The 18,117-nt window shown below is 48.6% G+C and overlaps 4 protein-coding genes; 2 read left to right on the top strand and 2 right to left on the bottom strand.

Annotated features, from left to right (window-relative positions):
* Positions 1–1,501: 1,501 nt before the first annotated feature.
* On the bottom strand, positions 1,502–3,454 carry FFUJ_13750 (probable iron inhibited ABC transporter 2; the record flags this gene model as incomplete). XM_023581654.1 has 3 exons in its annotated part: positions 1,502–1,628; positions 1,677–2,818; positions 2,867–3,454. 3 exons carry the CDS (start codon positions 3,452–3,454, stop codon positions 1,502–1,504), a joined length of 1,857 nt encoding a protein of 618 aa, XP_023434319.1.
* A 1,201-nt stretch (positions 3,455–4,655) lies between these two features.
* On the bottom strand, positions 4,656–5,303 carry FFUJ_13751 (uncharacterized protein; the record flags this gene model as incomplete). The annotated part of the gene is made up of 1 exon (XM_023581653.1): positions 4,656–5,303. The coding sequence occupies one exon, from the start codon at positions 5,301–5,303 to the stop codon at positions 4,656–4,658; it is 648 nt and encodes a 215-aa protein (XP_023434318.1).
* A 4,494-nt stretch (positions 5,304–9,797) lies between these two features.
* FFUJ_13752 (probable beta (1-3) glucanosyltransferase gel3p) lies at positions 9,798–11,469 on the top strand (the record flags this gene model as incomplete). XM_023581652.1 has 2 exons in its annotated part: positions 9,798–9,872; positions 9,922–11,469. The coding sequence occupies 2 exons, from the start codon at positions 9,798–9,800 to the stop codon at positions 11,467–11,469; spliced, it is 1,623 nt and encodes a 540-aa protein (XP_023434317.1).
* Positions 11,470–15,566: 4,097 nt separating this feature from the next.
* On the top strand, positions 15,567–17,826 carry FFUJ_13753 (uncharacterized protein; the record flags this gene model as incomplete). XM_023581651.1 has 2 exons in its annotated part: positions 15,567–16,016; positions 16,063–17,826. 2 exons carry the CDS (start codon positions 15,567–15,569, stop codon positions 17,824–17,826), a joined length of 2,214 nt encoding a protein of 737 aa, XP_023434316.1.
* Between the last annotated feature and the right edge of the window lie 291 nt (positions 17,827–18,117).

Below are 18,117 nucleotides of genomic sequence, written 5' to 3'. Positions count from 1 at the left end.
GCAATCAGAGCGATTTTTTTTGTAATTGTGTATCACCGACCCGACCGAGGCACGATTCCCTAAAGAGGAATTGGCGATAGGTTCAATATGAATTTGGGGTTACAAGTCAGCACCTATCTATGGTCTGCCAGGTGTTGAGTCACTGAATGTGACAGTGTCCAGCTGCATCTGGAGCGTTGATCTGGCTGTTGTCTAAAAACCCTCATAGGAATCACGGCAAAATTCAAGTGCGTGCGTGCGTGTGAATACAGCTCCATCCAAATCAAGGCACACGCGAACACGATGTTCACTCAGATTCCGCGTCAGACTCGTTTCTCACTCTATTTTTTCAGGTCCCAAGTCTCGTTCCCCTGTCCCGTTGGCCCCCGTCCGATGTGGGTCTGACTCAACGCTAAACTCTACAGCGTTAACCCAGTTTTGGGTTCCCCATCAGCCCATCCCCAGTCACCGGCAGCGGGGATAGATTCCGGAGATCGCTTCGAGATGATATGTCTGTCATTTTGTGTAGGGTAGGGGAGAGGAATGCACATACATAGTAGGCGTTGGATAACCACATCATTCAGTATTACGATAATGCGCTTGTTTGTATTGATCTGCTGATGTAAAAAATACTTTGGCACAGCACTTACTTGGGTTTCTTTGACGACTACTGTCGGTAAGGCAAGCGTTGTAAGGCTGCAGTTAACTATTTAGCCGGCTTATTCTCAGCCTTGACGGTCTCGTCAAAAAACACCAACAGCAGATAGATAGCACTGGATTATGATGCAGACGAAACGGACTTACAAAGCCCTACTTTGATGTGAACACAAAAATAAGGAATCAAGTTTATTCTCAACACCATGGATGCTCACTTATTGACCACAGCTTTACCCATATGCGTTAACAGCCTTACGTCGGCCTCGAGTCTCGCCGAGTCTCGAATCACAAGCATCACACCTTCAAATAATATATATATATATTTTTTTAGCGAATATAAAAATCACACATATGCAAATAATTGTTATGGAATCCATTTATTCGTACTCAAGGCTTAAACAGCCAGACCTAAAGAAAAAGAAAATCTATCTGTGAACATTTCCACATCTTCATGAACGCTTCCGGGCCTCTCTACTGAGGCCATGCCCATGCGTCCTGTAGCGTCGTCCGTCGTGGCCGTCTCATTCCATCATAAGGTATCAAGTATCCTGATGGTCTAGCCACCCGCGCCGCCGCCGCTTTAAACCCATGAAAATACCCACATGACTGCCAATGGCAATCTCATCAACTTTTGTGGATTGAATATCCTCTCCTAGGGGGCAATAAAGCACCGAACCTTGATTTAGGGTGCCAAAATCAACCTAGTGAAGAGTCCCCTAAGTTTAGGCTATATTTACCTAAGCACTTTCATCGCTTAGGGTCAAGGTCCTTGAGTTTTCTTTGCTCCCCTAGCCTCTATAGTCAATTTCCTTTCATGCATTCGTGCCAGATAAAATCAAAATTCGTAAACTTTTCCGCCTTAGCATTAGACTGCTCCGGCGCTGATCATCTTCTTTCGGAGGTAGTTCTTGTACTCGGAGATGGAACCGTCCCATGTACGGATAGTCTGGTTCTCGCAGACGAGAATCTGCTTGGCAATCTTGTCGAGCAATCTATTATCGTTAGTCATCGTTCATCAGAAAAAATACAATGGTGCTTACCGGAAATCGTGAGAAACCACGATAACACCTCCGCTGAAGGCGTTGATGGCATCTGCCAAACTGTCGATGGTAGGAATATCCAGACCGTTGGTAGGCTCGTCAAGAAGCAACATGTTGGGGCTCTCAATGGCCAACAGAGCAAACACGATACGACTCTTCTGACCCTCAGACAGAGTGCCCATCAAGGCAGTCTGGGAGTCACCGCTGAGACCGTATTTGCCGAGCTGCTGACGCCAGTACTGGTAATCCTGTGACTTCTCAGCGTACTTGTCGCGAACGAAGTCGAGAGCAGACTTCGTCAAGTCAAGCTGCTCAGAACTGTGCTGAGAGTAGAGACCGAGCTTCAAGTGAGTGTGTCGGGTAACAACACCACCGGTGGGAGAAAGCTTGCCAGTCATGAGGCGGAGCAGAGTAGACTTGCCCACACCGTTGGGACCGACAAGGGCAGTTCGGGAGTCCATATCGAAACCAAGGTCGAGGTTGCGGTACAGATCATCCTCAGGCTTGCCAGAGTAAGAGAAGGTGACGTTATCGAATGACAGGACGGGAGGAGGGAGCTTATCAACATCGGCGAAACGGAAAGTGAAGACACGGTCCTGCTCGACAGGCTGGATGAAACCATCGGCCTCCATCTTGTCGAGAATCTTCTGTCGGGACTTGGCCTGTCGGACCAAGTTGGCGTAGGTACCAGCGCTAGCAATGAACTTCTTGATGTGAACAATTTCATCCTGCTGCTTCTGGTAGGCCTTCATCTGGTTGGTCTCGTTCTCGGTTCGAGTCTTGCTGTAAGAGTCGTAGTTACCACCATAGTAGATGAGCTGCTTGCCTCGCATGTCAATCATGTTGGAGCAGACACCGTTGAGGAAATCCATAGAGTGGGATACAAGGACAAGAGTTCGCTCCCACTTCTTGAGGTACTCCTCGAGCCACACACAGGCCTCCAAATCCAAATGGGCAGTGGGGTCATCGAGAAGGAGAACGGATGGCTTGACAAAGAGGGCCTTGGCAAGGGCGACACGCATACGCCAACCACCAGACATGTCCTTGGTCTTCTTGTGGATAGTCTTCTTGTTGAAACCGAGACCAGTCAGGATAAGGGAAGCACGGGTAGCGAATGTTGAGGGATCAAGCTTGTCCATGTGCTGTAAAATGTTAGTTTGGTACATTGGCACTATTGTGTATTGACTCACCTCGTAAAGATCAAGGAGAACAGGGCTCTCAGGGCCCTCGTCCTCGAGAAGCTTCTCAGCCTGGTGGTCGAGACGCTCCAGCTCCAGCTCAGCTTCTCGGACGACCCACTCAAGGGCACCGAGGTCACTGGGAGGAGCACCCTCGTTGAGAAGGTAGAGATCGAGGTGCTCAGGGATGGGGTACTCGCGGGCGGCGATGGCCTTGAGGAAAGTAGACTTTCCGCAACCGTTCTCACCGAGAAGACCGTATCGTCGACCGTAGGTGAGCTCTAGGGTGGAATCGGTGATAAGGACTCGACCGTGGAAGACCAGAGAGGTACTGGTGATCTTGACGTCCTTGCTGGTTTGAGTAGAGGCGAGGACACCGGTGGTGACACGGTCGGAGATACCGTGTTTGTCCATCTGCTCAGCGAGACGCTTCACCTCGTCGAGCTTTGCGCCTGAAGTCGCGGGAGCATCATCGTCCTTGATGGGGTTGCCGTGGGCGTCGAGCTCAGGCTCCTCAGTCTTCTTGCCCTTCTTACCCTTGAGCTTGCCCTCGGCAGCCTTCTTGGCAAGACGCTTCTCCTTGGATGAAGAGGGGGCCATAATGAAGATGTGTGTAGGAAAGGGGAAAAAAAAGACCGCGGGGTTGAAAGAACGGAAACTGTCGGCGGGGTGAGGATGTCCGTCTGAGAAATCAAGTCCAAACCGGGGTATATGAGTTGGTTTGGAAAATGACCGTTCGATGAAGAGGGAGGAAGAAGAGAGTGAGAGAGATGGAAAAGTTGAGTTGACCTGACCGACAAAGAAAAACCAGCCAAGCAAATAACAATGAGTGTGGCGGTTCCAGTCAGTTCCCGGTTCAACTTCTACAGTGGTTGTGTCCAGAGGAAGGCGGGGTGAATTTTTAATTTGGTGGGGCATACAGATTTTTTGACTGACGACAGAGTCAGGCACCAACTAAGGCATCAAGATGTATTATTTCCGATAAGCTGCGATTGTAATGAGTCCAATTTATAGAATATTCTTGATAACTGAGGTGGTACGCAAGGGAACCAACTTGCTCAGACTCTATTCTCAACTTGTTCTGCGCTTTTTGCGGTAAACTGCTGTTATCTTTCTCTATCAAACCCCAAATTTTAATATTTTTTTTCTGACCTGACGTCATCAATCCGCCCAATATGATTGGCTGTTGAGTTTCAGGATTTTCACACTGCCCGCCATCTTCTTCTTGTGCAGGCAACCTTGAAGGACGGCGAATCCGTGGCTTTGCATACAAACTCACAATTCTCGATTGGATGTATTGACTCGGACTTACCGGTCGAGTTTCTGAAAACCTACGAGTCAACTTTGCCTCTTTGCAGGAACTCACCACTATCTGAGGCGTTATCACCTGAAGATGAGACTGCCGCCTGTTGCGCCTGCAAATAGCACTTGGCTCAATCCTTGTGCTCGTGTATCAGGCATTTACACTGTCTGCAATCGAACTTGTAACTGATCATGATGAACTGAAGCTGATGCTCGCCTCGTTCGATGTAATGCTGCACACTTTTGATGCCACAGAGAGGGAAATAGCTCGATAGCCAAGCGACTACGTCCAAGTCTGCGAAGTTTGGTAGATATCCTCGGCATGATACCTCTAAAATCATGGCGATGTCATGTAGAATGAGTTCCTTTTCACAAACCATTACTTGGGCGACTTTTGGTCATTAACTAGATTGTGTAACAGACATAGGCCACTCTTAATTTCATAAAGTCATTTCATCATTGAACAGCCGCTATAGTATAGATATGATGATCTCCCAAATTAAGAGGAGGCCTCGTTTTTAAGAGCATCGAAAGGAGTCTTGCCCTCAAGCTCACTCTGCTTAGGGCCAGCATCCCGGCCAGCGGCAGTCTGGTTCTGTTGGAACTGTTGCTCAGCAAGTCTGCTAGGATCATCCTGGCTACCAGGCTCAGACTCCAAAGCCTTCTTGAGGCCATCCTTGGTGTTGGAATAGTCAATTCCCTCCTTCAGGTTCTTACCATGAGGACCAGATTCCTTGATATACTGATTGTCGACATAGCTGGGAGCGGTGCCGGCCAGAGACTTGGGAGCAGAGTCACTGGACTGTGAGGCAGTTCCGGAAGACTTGGAAGCAGAGCTGGAGGATTTGGCCTTGGCCTTGGAGTCAGAGCCGAAGCTGGGAGCAGAAGAGGTTTCGGTGTTGCGGCCAGCGCTGGTGTTCTCGGATCCGGAGGTGGGTTGGTTCTCGCCGTGGATGCCCTCGTTGGAGGCGAACTCGCCGCCCTCCTTCAAGGACTCGGCAGCGAGAGACTCATTGGGGACTGTGCCAGCACCTTCCTCCTTTACGGGAGCGTTCTGGCCGAGATCGACCTGATCTGTTAGTTCTGGTATAACCCGAGGCTTGCCAATGCTTACCTTTTGACCGTGGCTGGGGTTCTTGGTAGACATGATGTTTGATGTGTTGATGGAAAGATGAATGCGTTCACTTGATTTAATGGATTGGTATATAGAATATGATTGATGCAGATGCCAAAAGGTTCTTAAGCTCTTTGATATATACAGAGGATAGGCTCCATGACATCATGGTGGTGTTTCTTCACTAACGCCTCTAAGACTAAACATGACGCCAAATTACATCATGAAAGGCCCTAGCCACGAGGATTTGACCTGTAAAACAAGCAAAACAATATAAACCAAGGAGTTTCCCTCAATAAGCGAATGGGTTGGAAAGTTCCACGACAAAGCTTCCCCATAGACATCGAGATCTGAGCTGTAGGTGCCCGAGCCTCACCATGTTGGGTGTAAGACAGCTGCATCGCAACATCACACAGACGATGAGTGACGCTAAAATGGACGGTAGAAGAGGAGAAACTTTATATTTATAGAAAACCCGCCCTTACTGGTATTTCACTTTTGTGACAGCGGCATGTCGGTGTAGGTTGAACTTGATGTGTCTGGACGCCAGTCTAAAAGAGCATCTTGTCAGATGACATCAACAACACCAAAAGTCTTCCATGCAAGATGCCGGGAACCCTGCCTGTCTTTGAGATCTGAACTGGAGCTCCGGAGCTTTTGCACCTGGTTTCATTATTCCCCGGTGCATGGGAGACTATATATTGGCCACTCATGCATGTCTGTGTAATGCAGAACGTGGAGAATAGTCTTGGCATGATGAACTCCGAGCTTCACTTACTCTTATGAACTGAACGCACTCTATATCTAAAAGGAAGTTGAAGAAATAGAGCTTGTCTTCTAGATAGACCCGCATTGTGTTCTAATCCTAAATTGAAGTTCCGAGAATTGAAACACCGCTCGATGTCATAAAACAGGCTTATTCATTCACTTATATCGCTTGCGACACGGTAAGTGGAGACGGTATCAGATTGTGATACTTCGGTTTCGACAGGCGAAGCACGAGACCTTTCTTTTTGTGCTTATCTGTTTGTGCAGTACCATCTCTTGATAGATTATTATTCTTGAAATACGCAATTGAGAATAGATAATTGCTTTCTTTTCCAAATTAGCCGTACAACCTCTGTATAAGTGCGACCAGGCACCGATGTGATAATGATAAAGAATAGACTTCATGTAGCATTCAAGCGCGAGAACACATTGAGACAGTGTTTACCTTCCCTCTATTCATCTGATCTACCGCAACATGAGATTATAAGGTAGATTCACCATCCACCATCATGTAGGTATAACCTGCGCTACGAAGAGACGACTAAATTATCACCAACTCTCGACGAAAAGCGGATGTTGACGATCTAATAACAAGCAATTGCCTGTGAGTTGCCATGGTCACCTAAGAGGTGGACTTCGCATGATTGTTGTGACTCTCTCATTCGGTTCTGCCTATTACGACTTTCTTCTGTCTTGAGAGAACAACCAAGAGTACTAGGCCTTCTTCAGCAAAATGGCAGAAACATGTATTTACATTGTATCAGTGTAAGTTTTAAAATTGCACAATATGTCATGTGCAATTGAAGGCGCATCCATCGCGATATCATGTGATAGGAGTCGAGTGACACCTTGTTCGAACATGGCAAGTAGTGAGAGGCTTCACGCGAGGTTGACAGTTTCGGAATGATTAGTGGGTGAATCAAACGTATGGTGCATCGCATTAGGTCATTTCACTACCTTATGGAGGAACACTCAACAGCTGGGTACCTGAGCCATTGTCAATGATGGAACATCTCAGCCTCATACTCTTATCATCTGACACAAGACTTGAGTAAAATGGGTAATGATAAGTCACTTGCGGAAATAGATAACATGTCTTGATAGCGGGAAGTCTGCAGTAAATACATCTATCAAGGTTCGTTCTCATATATGACGAACTTAACGATCGTTACCAGGATCTGACGGTGCCAAGACGCGTGTAAGAGCAGAGTCATTCCTTACGTTCTTAAGGCTGAGTCTGCAGGAAATCACACGAAAAGAAGGGGAAGTTCATTTGCTCAGAAGCATGATCTATTTCCTTGTCTATCTTGCTACTGTATTCAATGGTCTTGGTGCGTTCTGCTCTTTGACCTTGTTACCAGCATCAGCATCCATCCTGCTACCACCACTTTAACGGTCCGCATTAAAGCAAGTTTGTTCTTCACACAGACAGACAACCACCACGAAACACTTTGTGATATTGAGCAAGATCTTCGCAAGGCTCTATTGCCAAGCCATGAGCCAAGGCTGAGATTTCATAGGCGTGACGCAAGTATGAAAGAAACTCAGCCGCGAAGGGTGATATTTGCCACCCTACAGCCGACCGAGACGGTGATTAAGTCGCATGATCGGCCAGTGTGGGACCCATTCAGCGGCGCCGGACCTTTTGGTGCATATGAGAGGTCAAATGTTGACGGCTCGTTGAGTTGAATGGCAAGTAATGGAAGATTTGATGCAATAATTGAGCAGGTGAAGTGTAATTAGAGTCATCGGTCTGGCATGCGCCTCACGAGGTTGACAACTATCAGATCGCCCTACGCTAAGGAGAATTATTTAAACAGGGCGAGGTCTCTAGCAAGGGCTCTGGGAATAGAAAACTTTCGGAACACGCAATTCACTTGAATCAAGTCCACAAATAATTAAAAATAACAACACATACGATAAACAATACGGATAACGATGCCGGGAGAACTCGTGTACCACGACGGCCACTATCACCGGACTTCGGCAGACCGGCCGGAACAACGGCATAACCAAAAACGCCCTCAACATGGATTGTTACAAAAGACTCACGATGCCTGGGGGCGAGTCCTTTATGGCGTTGGTAGCGTCTATTACAAGATTCGAGGACAATGAAGGATGGAATATGATGACGACGCATATACGAGAGAGGAATGGAATCGATGATCCAGAAGAATGACTGCAACTCGACCCGCCATCAACAGAACCGAACTCCACTGTTGATGTCCCGTCTATCCATCAACAACGCGATCAAGCTTCGAGTTGTCGTCTGAACCACTATATATGATGATGATAGACAGGTCACAGCGCTGATCAAAGAGAAATAACAAAGAACCCGACCAAAAATACCACAGTCAAGCTCATGCCAGAACGCAAGCTGGGTCAGGGATGGATATTATGGGCTCCATAGATGTACACAGGCGTCTATGCTCTGCTTTGCATTGGTTTCAGAGTACGATAGGTGGAGGGACCAACCAGGAAACAGGAGTGAGAGATACAGTGTCCCTGATAGGAATGACACGCGCCACTGAAAGGATTGACGAACCCTTTGAGACAAAGATACCAACCGGGCCGAGCGTACACATCCCGGAAGGGAAATCGAAATCAACGCAACACGAACACACGTAAGCTCTTTGTTCGACCCGTTGCACGCACCCAATTCACCCGCCGCTGTTGTCAGTCAACTTCCGAAAATTGTGAGCCAAGACGACAAGACATAGGCATTTAATATCATAATATTGCAATTCCGTATTCATCATGCCAAGTGAACGCGGTCAAGTCGTAGACAATGAGTCCCACCGCAAGCGACTCGAGACAATTTCCCGAGTGTCATTCAATGTCGTATACATGCTCAAGGCGAGATGCAGAATCAATGGCGGCTCAGACCAAACCCAGGTGAGACCCCTGATGTTTTGTCGTAGAACGGATATCCGGTGGAGATTGTCCCCTATTCTGTACAGTGCAATCTCGTGACGCACTAACAAACCATGCACCAGGCGAGGCCAAGCTTTTGCTAAGGCGAGATAGAGCTACGGTGTGCATTGACTCCAAGCACTATACCACCGTCAACAAGATGAGATCCCTCTGCAGCAACCCCTGATTGGCCACGGATGGCGCCGGACAAGACCAAAACAAGCTTCAATCTCTGAACTGCGCCTCGCAATCGACAGGGGTTCTTTGTCCCGTGGTTGGTTCATTTGTCAATCCTCGAGGGGATCTGCTTGTTTTCGGGGACCGACCTCTTCACCGTAGCAGGCACAGTGCCGCTCTTCCACTACAACACAGCCGCTGCCAACCCCTTGCCCGTACAATTAGCGGCTTGGGCAACTGAAGCTCAGGGGGGGGAGGGGGCCACTCCAGAAGCCCAGGGATGGTCCCGTAGCTAGACTGCTTTAGTGTCACTGCTAGCCACCCCATGCATTCCATTTTCCATTTACTTTTCAAATCGCCCCATCCCTCGAATTCCATCTTCCTTCTCTCCTCCTTCATCAAACCTTCGCTAACCTTTAATTCTTCAACGCCGTTTTTTCTTATCGGTTCTCGTTACTTTGAGGCCGATTTTTAACTTTTCCCGACACTCATTTACAAACGCTCTTGCTACTCGATCCGATCGCCTCTCTTCGGGCTCACTCGTCGCGAACTAAGGAAAAAGGGGTTTCAGCATTCCAACAACACTTTAGGCGCTGAATAAAACCATCGCCTCATTCTAGTCATTCATTACTCTCTGTTCTTTTTACTTGCCGTTTGATACACAACACAATGAAGTTTTCCGCTGCCATTGTCGCCGCGGCGGCCACGGCTGCCAGCGCCAAGCTGGAGCCTATCACCATGAAGGTATGCGCCATCCGTCAGGGTATCGCGATTCTATATTGACAATTCCCAGGGATCCAAGCTCTTCTACTCCAACGGAACCCAGTTCTTCATGAAGGGTGTTGCTTACCAACAGGATACTGCCGCCGCCGGTCAGACCAACACCAAGGAGACCAAGTACATCGATCCCCTCGCCGATGAAGATGCTTGCAAGCGTGATATCCCTCTCCTTAAGCAGCTCGGTACCAACATCATCCGAACTTACGCCATCAACCCTAAAGCCGACCACTCGGCCTGCATGAAGCTGCTCGACGATGCTGGAATCTACGTCATCTCTGATCTTTCTGAGCCCAGCGTCTCGATCAACCGTGATGACCCCAAGTGGGATGTTCAGCTGTATGAGCGCTACATCGGAGTCGTCGATGAGCTTGGTCAGTACGACAACGTTGTCGGTTTCTTTGCCGGTAACGAAGTCTCCAACAACGTCTCCAATACACAGGCTTCTGCTTTCGTCAAGGCCGCCGTCCGTGACACCAAGAAGCACATCAAGAGCAAGTTCTCTCGCTGGCTCGGTGTCGGTTACGCCTCCAACGACGATGTCGATATTCGTGAGCAGATTGCCGACTACTTCAACTGCGGTGAGGACGACTCCCGCATTGACTACTGGGGTTACAACATCTACTCTTGGTGCGGTAAGAGCAGCATGGAGGACTCTGGCTACACTGACCAGGCCAAGTTCTTTGAGAACTACTCTGTTCCTGTCTTCTTCGCTGAGTATGGTTGCAACGAGCCCGATGGTGCTGCTGGCCGTATTTTCGACGAGACCACCGCCTTGTACGGCGAGAAGGTCATGACTGAAGTCTTCAGCGGTGGTATCGTCTACATGTACTTCCAGGAGGCCAACGACTACGGTCTTGTCAAGATCAACAAGAACGATGATGCTGTCAAGCTCAAGGACTTTTCCCAGCTCCAGAGCAAGGTCAACGCCGCCAAGCCTTCCGGTGTCGAGGAGGACAGCTACAAGCCCACTGGCAAGGCCGCCACCTGCCCTGAGCAGTCCAAGAACTGGCAGGCCAACAGCGTCCTTCCCCCTGTCCCCGACTCCTCTCTCTGCGACTGCATGGTCAAGAGCCGAAGCTGTGTCCCTGCTGATAACCTGAAGTCCAAGGACATTACCGACATCTTTGGCTACATCTGCGGCCAGGACAAGAAGATCTGCAGTGCTATCACCGCCAACGCCACTGCCGGTATCTATGGTGCCTACAGCATGTGCTCTGACGAGGACAAGCTTGCTTACATCCTCGACGCCTACTACGTCTCCCAGAAGTCTGCTGCTGATGCCTGTGACTTCAAGGGCAAGGCCACCACCCAGAAGGCCGAGAGCCAGTCCTCTTGCTCGTCTGCTCTCGCCTCTGCCAGCAAGATCAACGAGGAGGTTGCCACTGCTACCCACGCCGTCGCCTCTGAATCCACCGGTGGTTCCAACAGCAGCAGCGAGGACGACGAGAACTTTGGTCTCCAGGCTGCCTCCATCGCCCGCGTCTTCTCCCTCGGTGACTTTGCCGTCGGCGCCTACATGGCCGTCGCCGGTATTGTCGGTGCCGGTATGGTCCTTCTGTAAAAAGGAGGTTCTTGGATGGGCCGATCTTGGTATGATTAAAGTTTCTTGCGGTGGCTTTTTAGGAACGTGCGCTTTTTACTAGTTGTGTTTTTTCCCTTTTGTGTATCTAGCATCGCCGGTGTTGCATGGCTTGTGATTAGAACGAGATAGATGTCTAATGCCATCTTGCGCGATTGCTATGCCAGTCTGTGAAGCGTTTGGGTGAAAATTATACATTCGTAATGTAATAGACTACCTTGATCTTGACTCGGGTGAGAATATGTCGTGCACATGGAGCCGTTCTCAACTTTGTGACTCAGTAGATGGTATGGTTCGGGCTCAGTAAATCACCCTTCTCTCAACGTCGAGCTTCTCAATGCATACTGGAATTATACTGACCATGTATCTGTACCGTCGAGACCAATACCGTGTTAAAGGCGTTTGAATGCCTAGCCGCAGTTTGCTACGGCAAGAGCACATCAAAGGGTTAGGAATTCAAGGCTTATGCTAGGTTTAGCCAACGATAAGTTCATCATAAGGTTTAGAATAATTGTAAAATTTAGAATAAGTTTATTATAAGGCTTTGGATATATTGTCATTCACACTGGTGGAAACAATTCCTTGAGTGACGGCGAATTAATCAACTACCCAACCGTGCAACTACTTCGAAAAACCGACAAAGGCATCGAGGCAGGATACGGAACGACTCTGCTTGAAGGCCGTGCTGGATTGTGCCAAGTGCCGCGAGAAAGCATTCAACTTGGAGCTTTCCTCACAGGGCCTGACAGGGTGGTGGGTTTGGTGCAAGATGCGATAACCCCTCCGCGACTACTATTCAGAAGCATATTCAAGGATTTCGACTGCTACATTCACGAACTGGAGTCCCCGTACTCGAGAAATATCTGGATCAGAACAAAGGCCCCCCCAACTGTCGGAATACCCGCCATCTGGAGCTTCCGAACACAGCGCCAGCTGATGCTTGATACCCGTCGTTCTCAACAACGCCGTCACCCGCGGGTCCAGTTCTTCGATACTCAGTGGAGTGAAGATTCAAAGATCAGTCTTTTTGAGGCATAAGTTCCACTAGAAAGTACTCCTCTCGAGGATGGGTCCGTTGTCAACGTTATTATCGAGATCACAATTGACCCTAAAGTCGAGCATCCTCACTCAGCCCCCTGGAGAACATTCTTTGACTCCCAGGAGTATAGCCTTTACCTGTTGGAGCCAAGCATTTCGCGTTGGGATACGTATCGAGTTCCAAGAGGGAGGGGTTTGGAAACACATGTACCTCCACTCTGCTCGATAATGTCCTGTTTTATCGCTGCACAAGTCGCTGAAAGTCGAAGACTTGGGCAATGAACTCAATCACATAGATCTTTGCTGGCTCTATTGCATGAAAACGCTTGCGACACTATTGAACTGGCGATGGAAGTCGGAGAACAACCCCGTCAGAGATAACCTCACCTAAGCCGTTTGGGCTCCTTATCGCATCAGGCTCCTCAGCATCGACTTCGACTTTCACAATCAGCGTCTTGTTATTGATGAACCACAGTCGGTGGAAATGGAATGCCCTTGGCTTCTGATCCTTCAAGAGACTTGAATGAGTTCCAATGGGAGTTCGACGAACAGGGACTCGGCAAGTCGTCAGGAGAGGTGTGTTCTTTGTTTGGTAGGTATTTCCTCCCTATCCAGTGTAATAAGAAAAGGGTGCAGAGGATGGAAATAAAGTGATCCAAGGCAGCCCGAGTTTATACTAAGTATCCTAAACTTCATAATAAAATATCCTAAACTTATCATTGCCCCCGTGTTTTCTGCCTGCGATGTTTTTTGGTTGGTCGGGCTGTCCATTAATAGGTAGTGGTCGACGGCCCCGCCCGGGCGTCTTCCAGCAAATAGTCATTTTCCTGCTAGGGCACACACGATGAGACCACTGGCTGCAAGTTTTTACCTCTTGCTGCAAAATTTCTTTACCTTCAAACATTCTCTACCTGGAATGCTGGTTTATGATGTTTGGCGTTCTCACCAGGCCTGCGTTGCGCACTGGTTGTTGCGAAACCTGGCTTGAAGTGAACGTCAAGACGACCGACAATGACAAAGGAGTTGAATTCTCACTTCATCTTGAATTGCCAGGAGAGGAAGTTTGTCACTCGAGACGGGCGATACATTGAGTGGTTTCCACTGCACAAGGGAAAGTGTGAGTGCCCAGAGCGCGTTCTACCACATATTGGGCCACCAAGTGGAATCTGCAAAGAGGGGAACTTGATAATAACACAGGTTATCGAGTTTCATGTATTATTTGCTCAGTTCCAGTTGGTTGGCCATGTGCAGCGCTGGAGTTGGATTGTTATGCTTTGAGGAGCAGGCAGGGTATATAGTTTGCAGATAAACACAAGCTCTCGCCAGCGGGCAACCGCTGGCACATTGGTCTATGTTAGTACACCCCCGGTTGACTTTGCATTTCCCTGCAAAGCTCGTCAGTTCGACTTATACTAATACCTCAGCAGTGAAACGATACAGAGAAGATTAGCATGGCCCCTGCACTAAGGATGACACGCTCAATCAAAGAGAAGCTACCAATTTTTTTCGTCTTTTTTACTATTAGTTATGTTTTATTATTATCGAGCTCTTGGTTTCGTGTTGTGGTGTTATGTGATGAATATCCTTGACCGTGTCTTCTCGCTCCGTATTGGGAAAATTCTATTTTTGGAACCACATCCTATTGGCCGGCCAAAAGTGGACCCTACTTTCACGCGTGCTCATTTAAGCATAAGTTGCGCTGGTATTGGGAAGCTGCACTGAAGCTCACGATCACCGATAATGCAGAAATATAATTGCGAATGGCTCTGTTCTCTTAAAACCAATACCCCAAAATCTGTTAATATGGAATTAATTCCCTGCGCTCGTCTTGCTACTCGAACCGTGATGCCTTGCACTGCTCTCAGTCAACGCCGCATACAGAACGGTTACTCGAGAATGCAATAGAGCGCGCCTTCCGGTTTTGTCTTTTCAGATCGATGGCGATAAGGCTTAGCAGCCGTTGAGATCTTCAGATGTTGGCCCCACGGGGTCTCTCCTCAAGCATGGAGATAGTTGAAAGATAAAGGCAAGAACCGATGTCAAGGAGAATGGTAGAACCTCAAGGCCATACCAGGCAGACGCATGCTTTACTTGAGTCGGCCAAAAGGGCCATTCTTTTCTTACAAGACATTTTCATATTGGTGCGCGACTACAGTAAGCACAGCCAGCCCTATCTCGAGAATGAAGCAAAGCGTTTGAATAAACGTCTTTCTAGAACAATAGACGAGAGTTGCGGCGCAGCGACGGATTTGTGAAGCCGTACACGTTCTCCAGGTGACAGATCTGAAAGCCAACTATCCCAGGTCTAGAAGTCGAATAGCAATCTTTTGTCCATTCAAGACAACGCCTCGGTCCCGAAAACATTCTCACAGTAAACAATTCACCTGCGCCCTGCCATATTGATCATTCCTCCAACGCCATCTCTTCAGCTGCCCACGCTAAAAAGCATGCTTACTCTGCAAGCTGAACGAAAACCCATCCAAACTCCGCAGAACAGAACAGACCCATTCGGACACGGAGACGATGCTTACATTTAACGGGGACTAGGACTCGGGACGATAAATGAGTGGCGCAGGGTGCGCCATACTCCCAGCTGAATACCCAAACAGACAGAACGAAGCCTTGTGGCGGTCTATTAAAAATAGACTAGGAAGCCGTTAGGCAGATTGGCGCGAACAGTTGTACAACGGTAGGATTTTCACGATGGAGTTGAAACGTACGAGTTGGCGCTTCGAGGGGATTCTTGAGAAGGGATCTACACCAAATTCCTGATCTCTTTATTCTCATTTGATAATGCTATCAAAAAAATAAATAAAAGAAAAAGCGACAGGCCTGCAGATAATTGTTTCCCGCTGACAGGTCCCGCCGTCAGCACAGCCTGTGGAACTACTGGTATAAGCAACGCCTTCAGCGCTAGCCCAAGTTCCGCCCAGCCACGATGCAGGACTCGGGTATGTTGGTCTTCAGGAACAAACTGCATATAAGGGCTGGAAGATGTCCAGAAAGATCTTCCAGCCCTATCACCCATACTCACAATAATCATGATCCCTTCAATTCTATTAGCCCTCGCTGGGGTTAGTTTCGCAGCCCTTGAGCCTAGACAGGTGATGCACCAGGCTCGAAACCAACCGTCTTTTATTTCATCGCGAGATCTTTCTGAAGCTGAAAGCGAGCCTTGCAAGTTCATAAGCCAGGCTTATGTGGAAGCTGAACCCGAGCCTGGCAAGCCTGTTATTCTGGCCATTCCTCCCTCTGTTGGTATTGCTTGTCTCAAGTCTGTTCCTCTGGATAAGAAGCGAGACCTCGAGTTGCTTGACTACCTCGAACCTCTGATTGGGTTTCAGAGTACGCTTGAGATTCTTGCTGATCCGCCGAAAGAGTATCTGTTTCCAGGTGTGGATGTTCTTGGGGGGTTTGATACGATTAGAAGCAAGTTGGAGAACAACAAGTACAAGACTCAATATGAAGTCATGACAGATCTGCGAAGCCTTGTAAGTTTTCCCAAGTCTTTGTACAATGATGTACTTACGATAATAGTTTGCCGCCGCAAATGATGGTCACTTTGACTATCCTCCCGCTCTTCTCAATGCCTTCTATTACGTCCGACGAGGCGTCGAGTTCGAATCTGTATCCGCCAACGGTCTTCGACTGCCATACATCTTCCATGTCATCGATACCAGTCGTGGCAACCAAGGCCTTCTCGACTACAACCCTTCAGCTGTCAAGTCCATTGATGGTACCCCAATCGCTGAGTGGCTCGAGGAGGACGCTTCTTTCGCGACATCAAACAGTCAGGATCCTGATGCTCAGTACAACGGCCTCTTTGCATCTATTCCTCGCAGTGCCGTTGGATCGTCTAGCAGCACACTCTTCACCCAGTTTGAGATTCCCGATACATATACCATCGAATTCCACAACGGTAGCACGTTGGAGATTGTCAACCAATTGGTCGTCCCTGCTACTGTTGACCTTTCTGGTATCGAGTCTGGCGAGGATTTTCACTACTACGTCGAAATCACTCCCACAAACACCACCACCGAAGAACCTTCTGCCAATGAGCGTCGTTCAACGCAAGAGACTGATGATGATCTTCCTGGCTACCCCAAGCCTCTCGTTAAACAATCTAGTAACGCTGTCTCTGCATATCTTCTCAACGGTGAAGACTACAAGGACACTGCTGTTCTCTCCATCTTGAGCTTTTTGCCTATCGGTATCGACATTAGCAACCCCCCTGCCGACTTTAGCATGACCAAGTTCATTCTTGAGGGACAAGCTGTCATCCTTCAGCTCATCAAGGCGGCCAAGGCTACTGGTCGTGACAAGCTCATCATCGACATGTCTGCCAACGGCGGTGGTTCAGTTATTCTCGCCCACTCCATCTATCGCCTTTTGTTTCCGGAGGGAGAGTTCACTGGCTGGGATCGATACCGCGCCAACCCTGCTCTTGAAGCTGCCTCCGAGGTTGACTATGATAACCTCGTCAAGTCCCTGATCACTAGATCTGAGTATTATCCCGTCGCTCCTGGTCACAAATACCTCGAGACAGGCAAGGAGTTTTATGGTCCCTACACCGTAAAGGGCCAGAACGTCACTGCAGCTTTCCAGACCGACAAGACTGTTCCCTGGGATGAGAGCATTCCTGCTTATATCAATGGCTTCGACCCCGAGAGGAAGCCTTTGGTTGCAGAAGCTCCCTGGAAGCCTGAGAACATTATTATTGTGACTGATGGCATTTGTGCCTCGGCCTGTGGTATCCTGACTGGTCTTCTCACCCGTAACCACGGCATCCGCACACTCGCACTTGGCGGTCGTCCTCTCAACCAAGCCATGCAAGCCATGGGCGGCGTCAAGGGAACTCTCCTCAACTTCAACGCTGACATCACCAGCGCAATCGCCAATGTTCGCGCCAACGCAAAGACCGACAAGGAGACGGCTGCTATCCTCAGCGACGCATCGTCCTCATTCCCCAGCTCGCAGAACCCACCTCTTCTTCCCCTCCCCGCAGGCGGTGTCGGCAAGGTCAACTCGCTGAACGGCTACACTGAGGATAACCTCGAGGGATACCCTGTGCACTTTAGGTATGAGGCTGCCAACTGTCGTCTGTTTTATACGCAGCGCATGATGGCTTCACCTATCGAGTCGTGGAGACGTGCTAGAGGTGTTGCATGGAATAATGAGCCTTGTGTGTCAGGCTCAACGACGAATAGCGATGGTACTATTGGCGATAAGACTCTCACGTATGACTCTCGAGTTCGCAGTCGCGCGAGTGGAATCAAGGGGCCTGGAGAGTTGAAGAAGTGATGATTCATTCATGGTAAACGGCGTTTGTATAGATGGTGACAAACTTAGCATGCGATGGAGTTGATTGTGTTTTACCTATAGATTATAATGGGCATACCAATATTTTATGTTTTATCTTATTATTTTGTGTCTTATTCAGTTTTGATGAGTGTCTGTGGCTTGCATCGTGAAGGTTTACGATCCCGATCGATTAAGCATGCATGCCATGACGTCAGACAACTCCAAGCAGGCACTGGCACGCGACAACCACAAGCTAGGCTCTGTCCTACGTATGCTCTTCCTCCTCTTCTC

Source organism: Fusarium fujikuroi, chromosome FFUJ_chr08 (genome assembly GCF_900079805.1).
Source record: "Fusarium fujikuroi IMI 58289 draft genome, chromosome FFUJ_chr08".
Classification (NCBI taxonomy): Eukaryota; Fungi; Ascomycota; class Sordariomycetes; order Hypocreales; family Nectriaceae; genus Fusarium; species Fusarium fujikuroi.
This window is presented reverse-complemented; position numbering and strand designations above follow the sequence as displayed.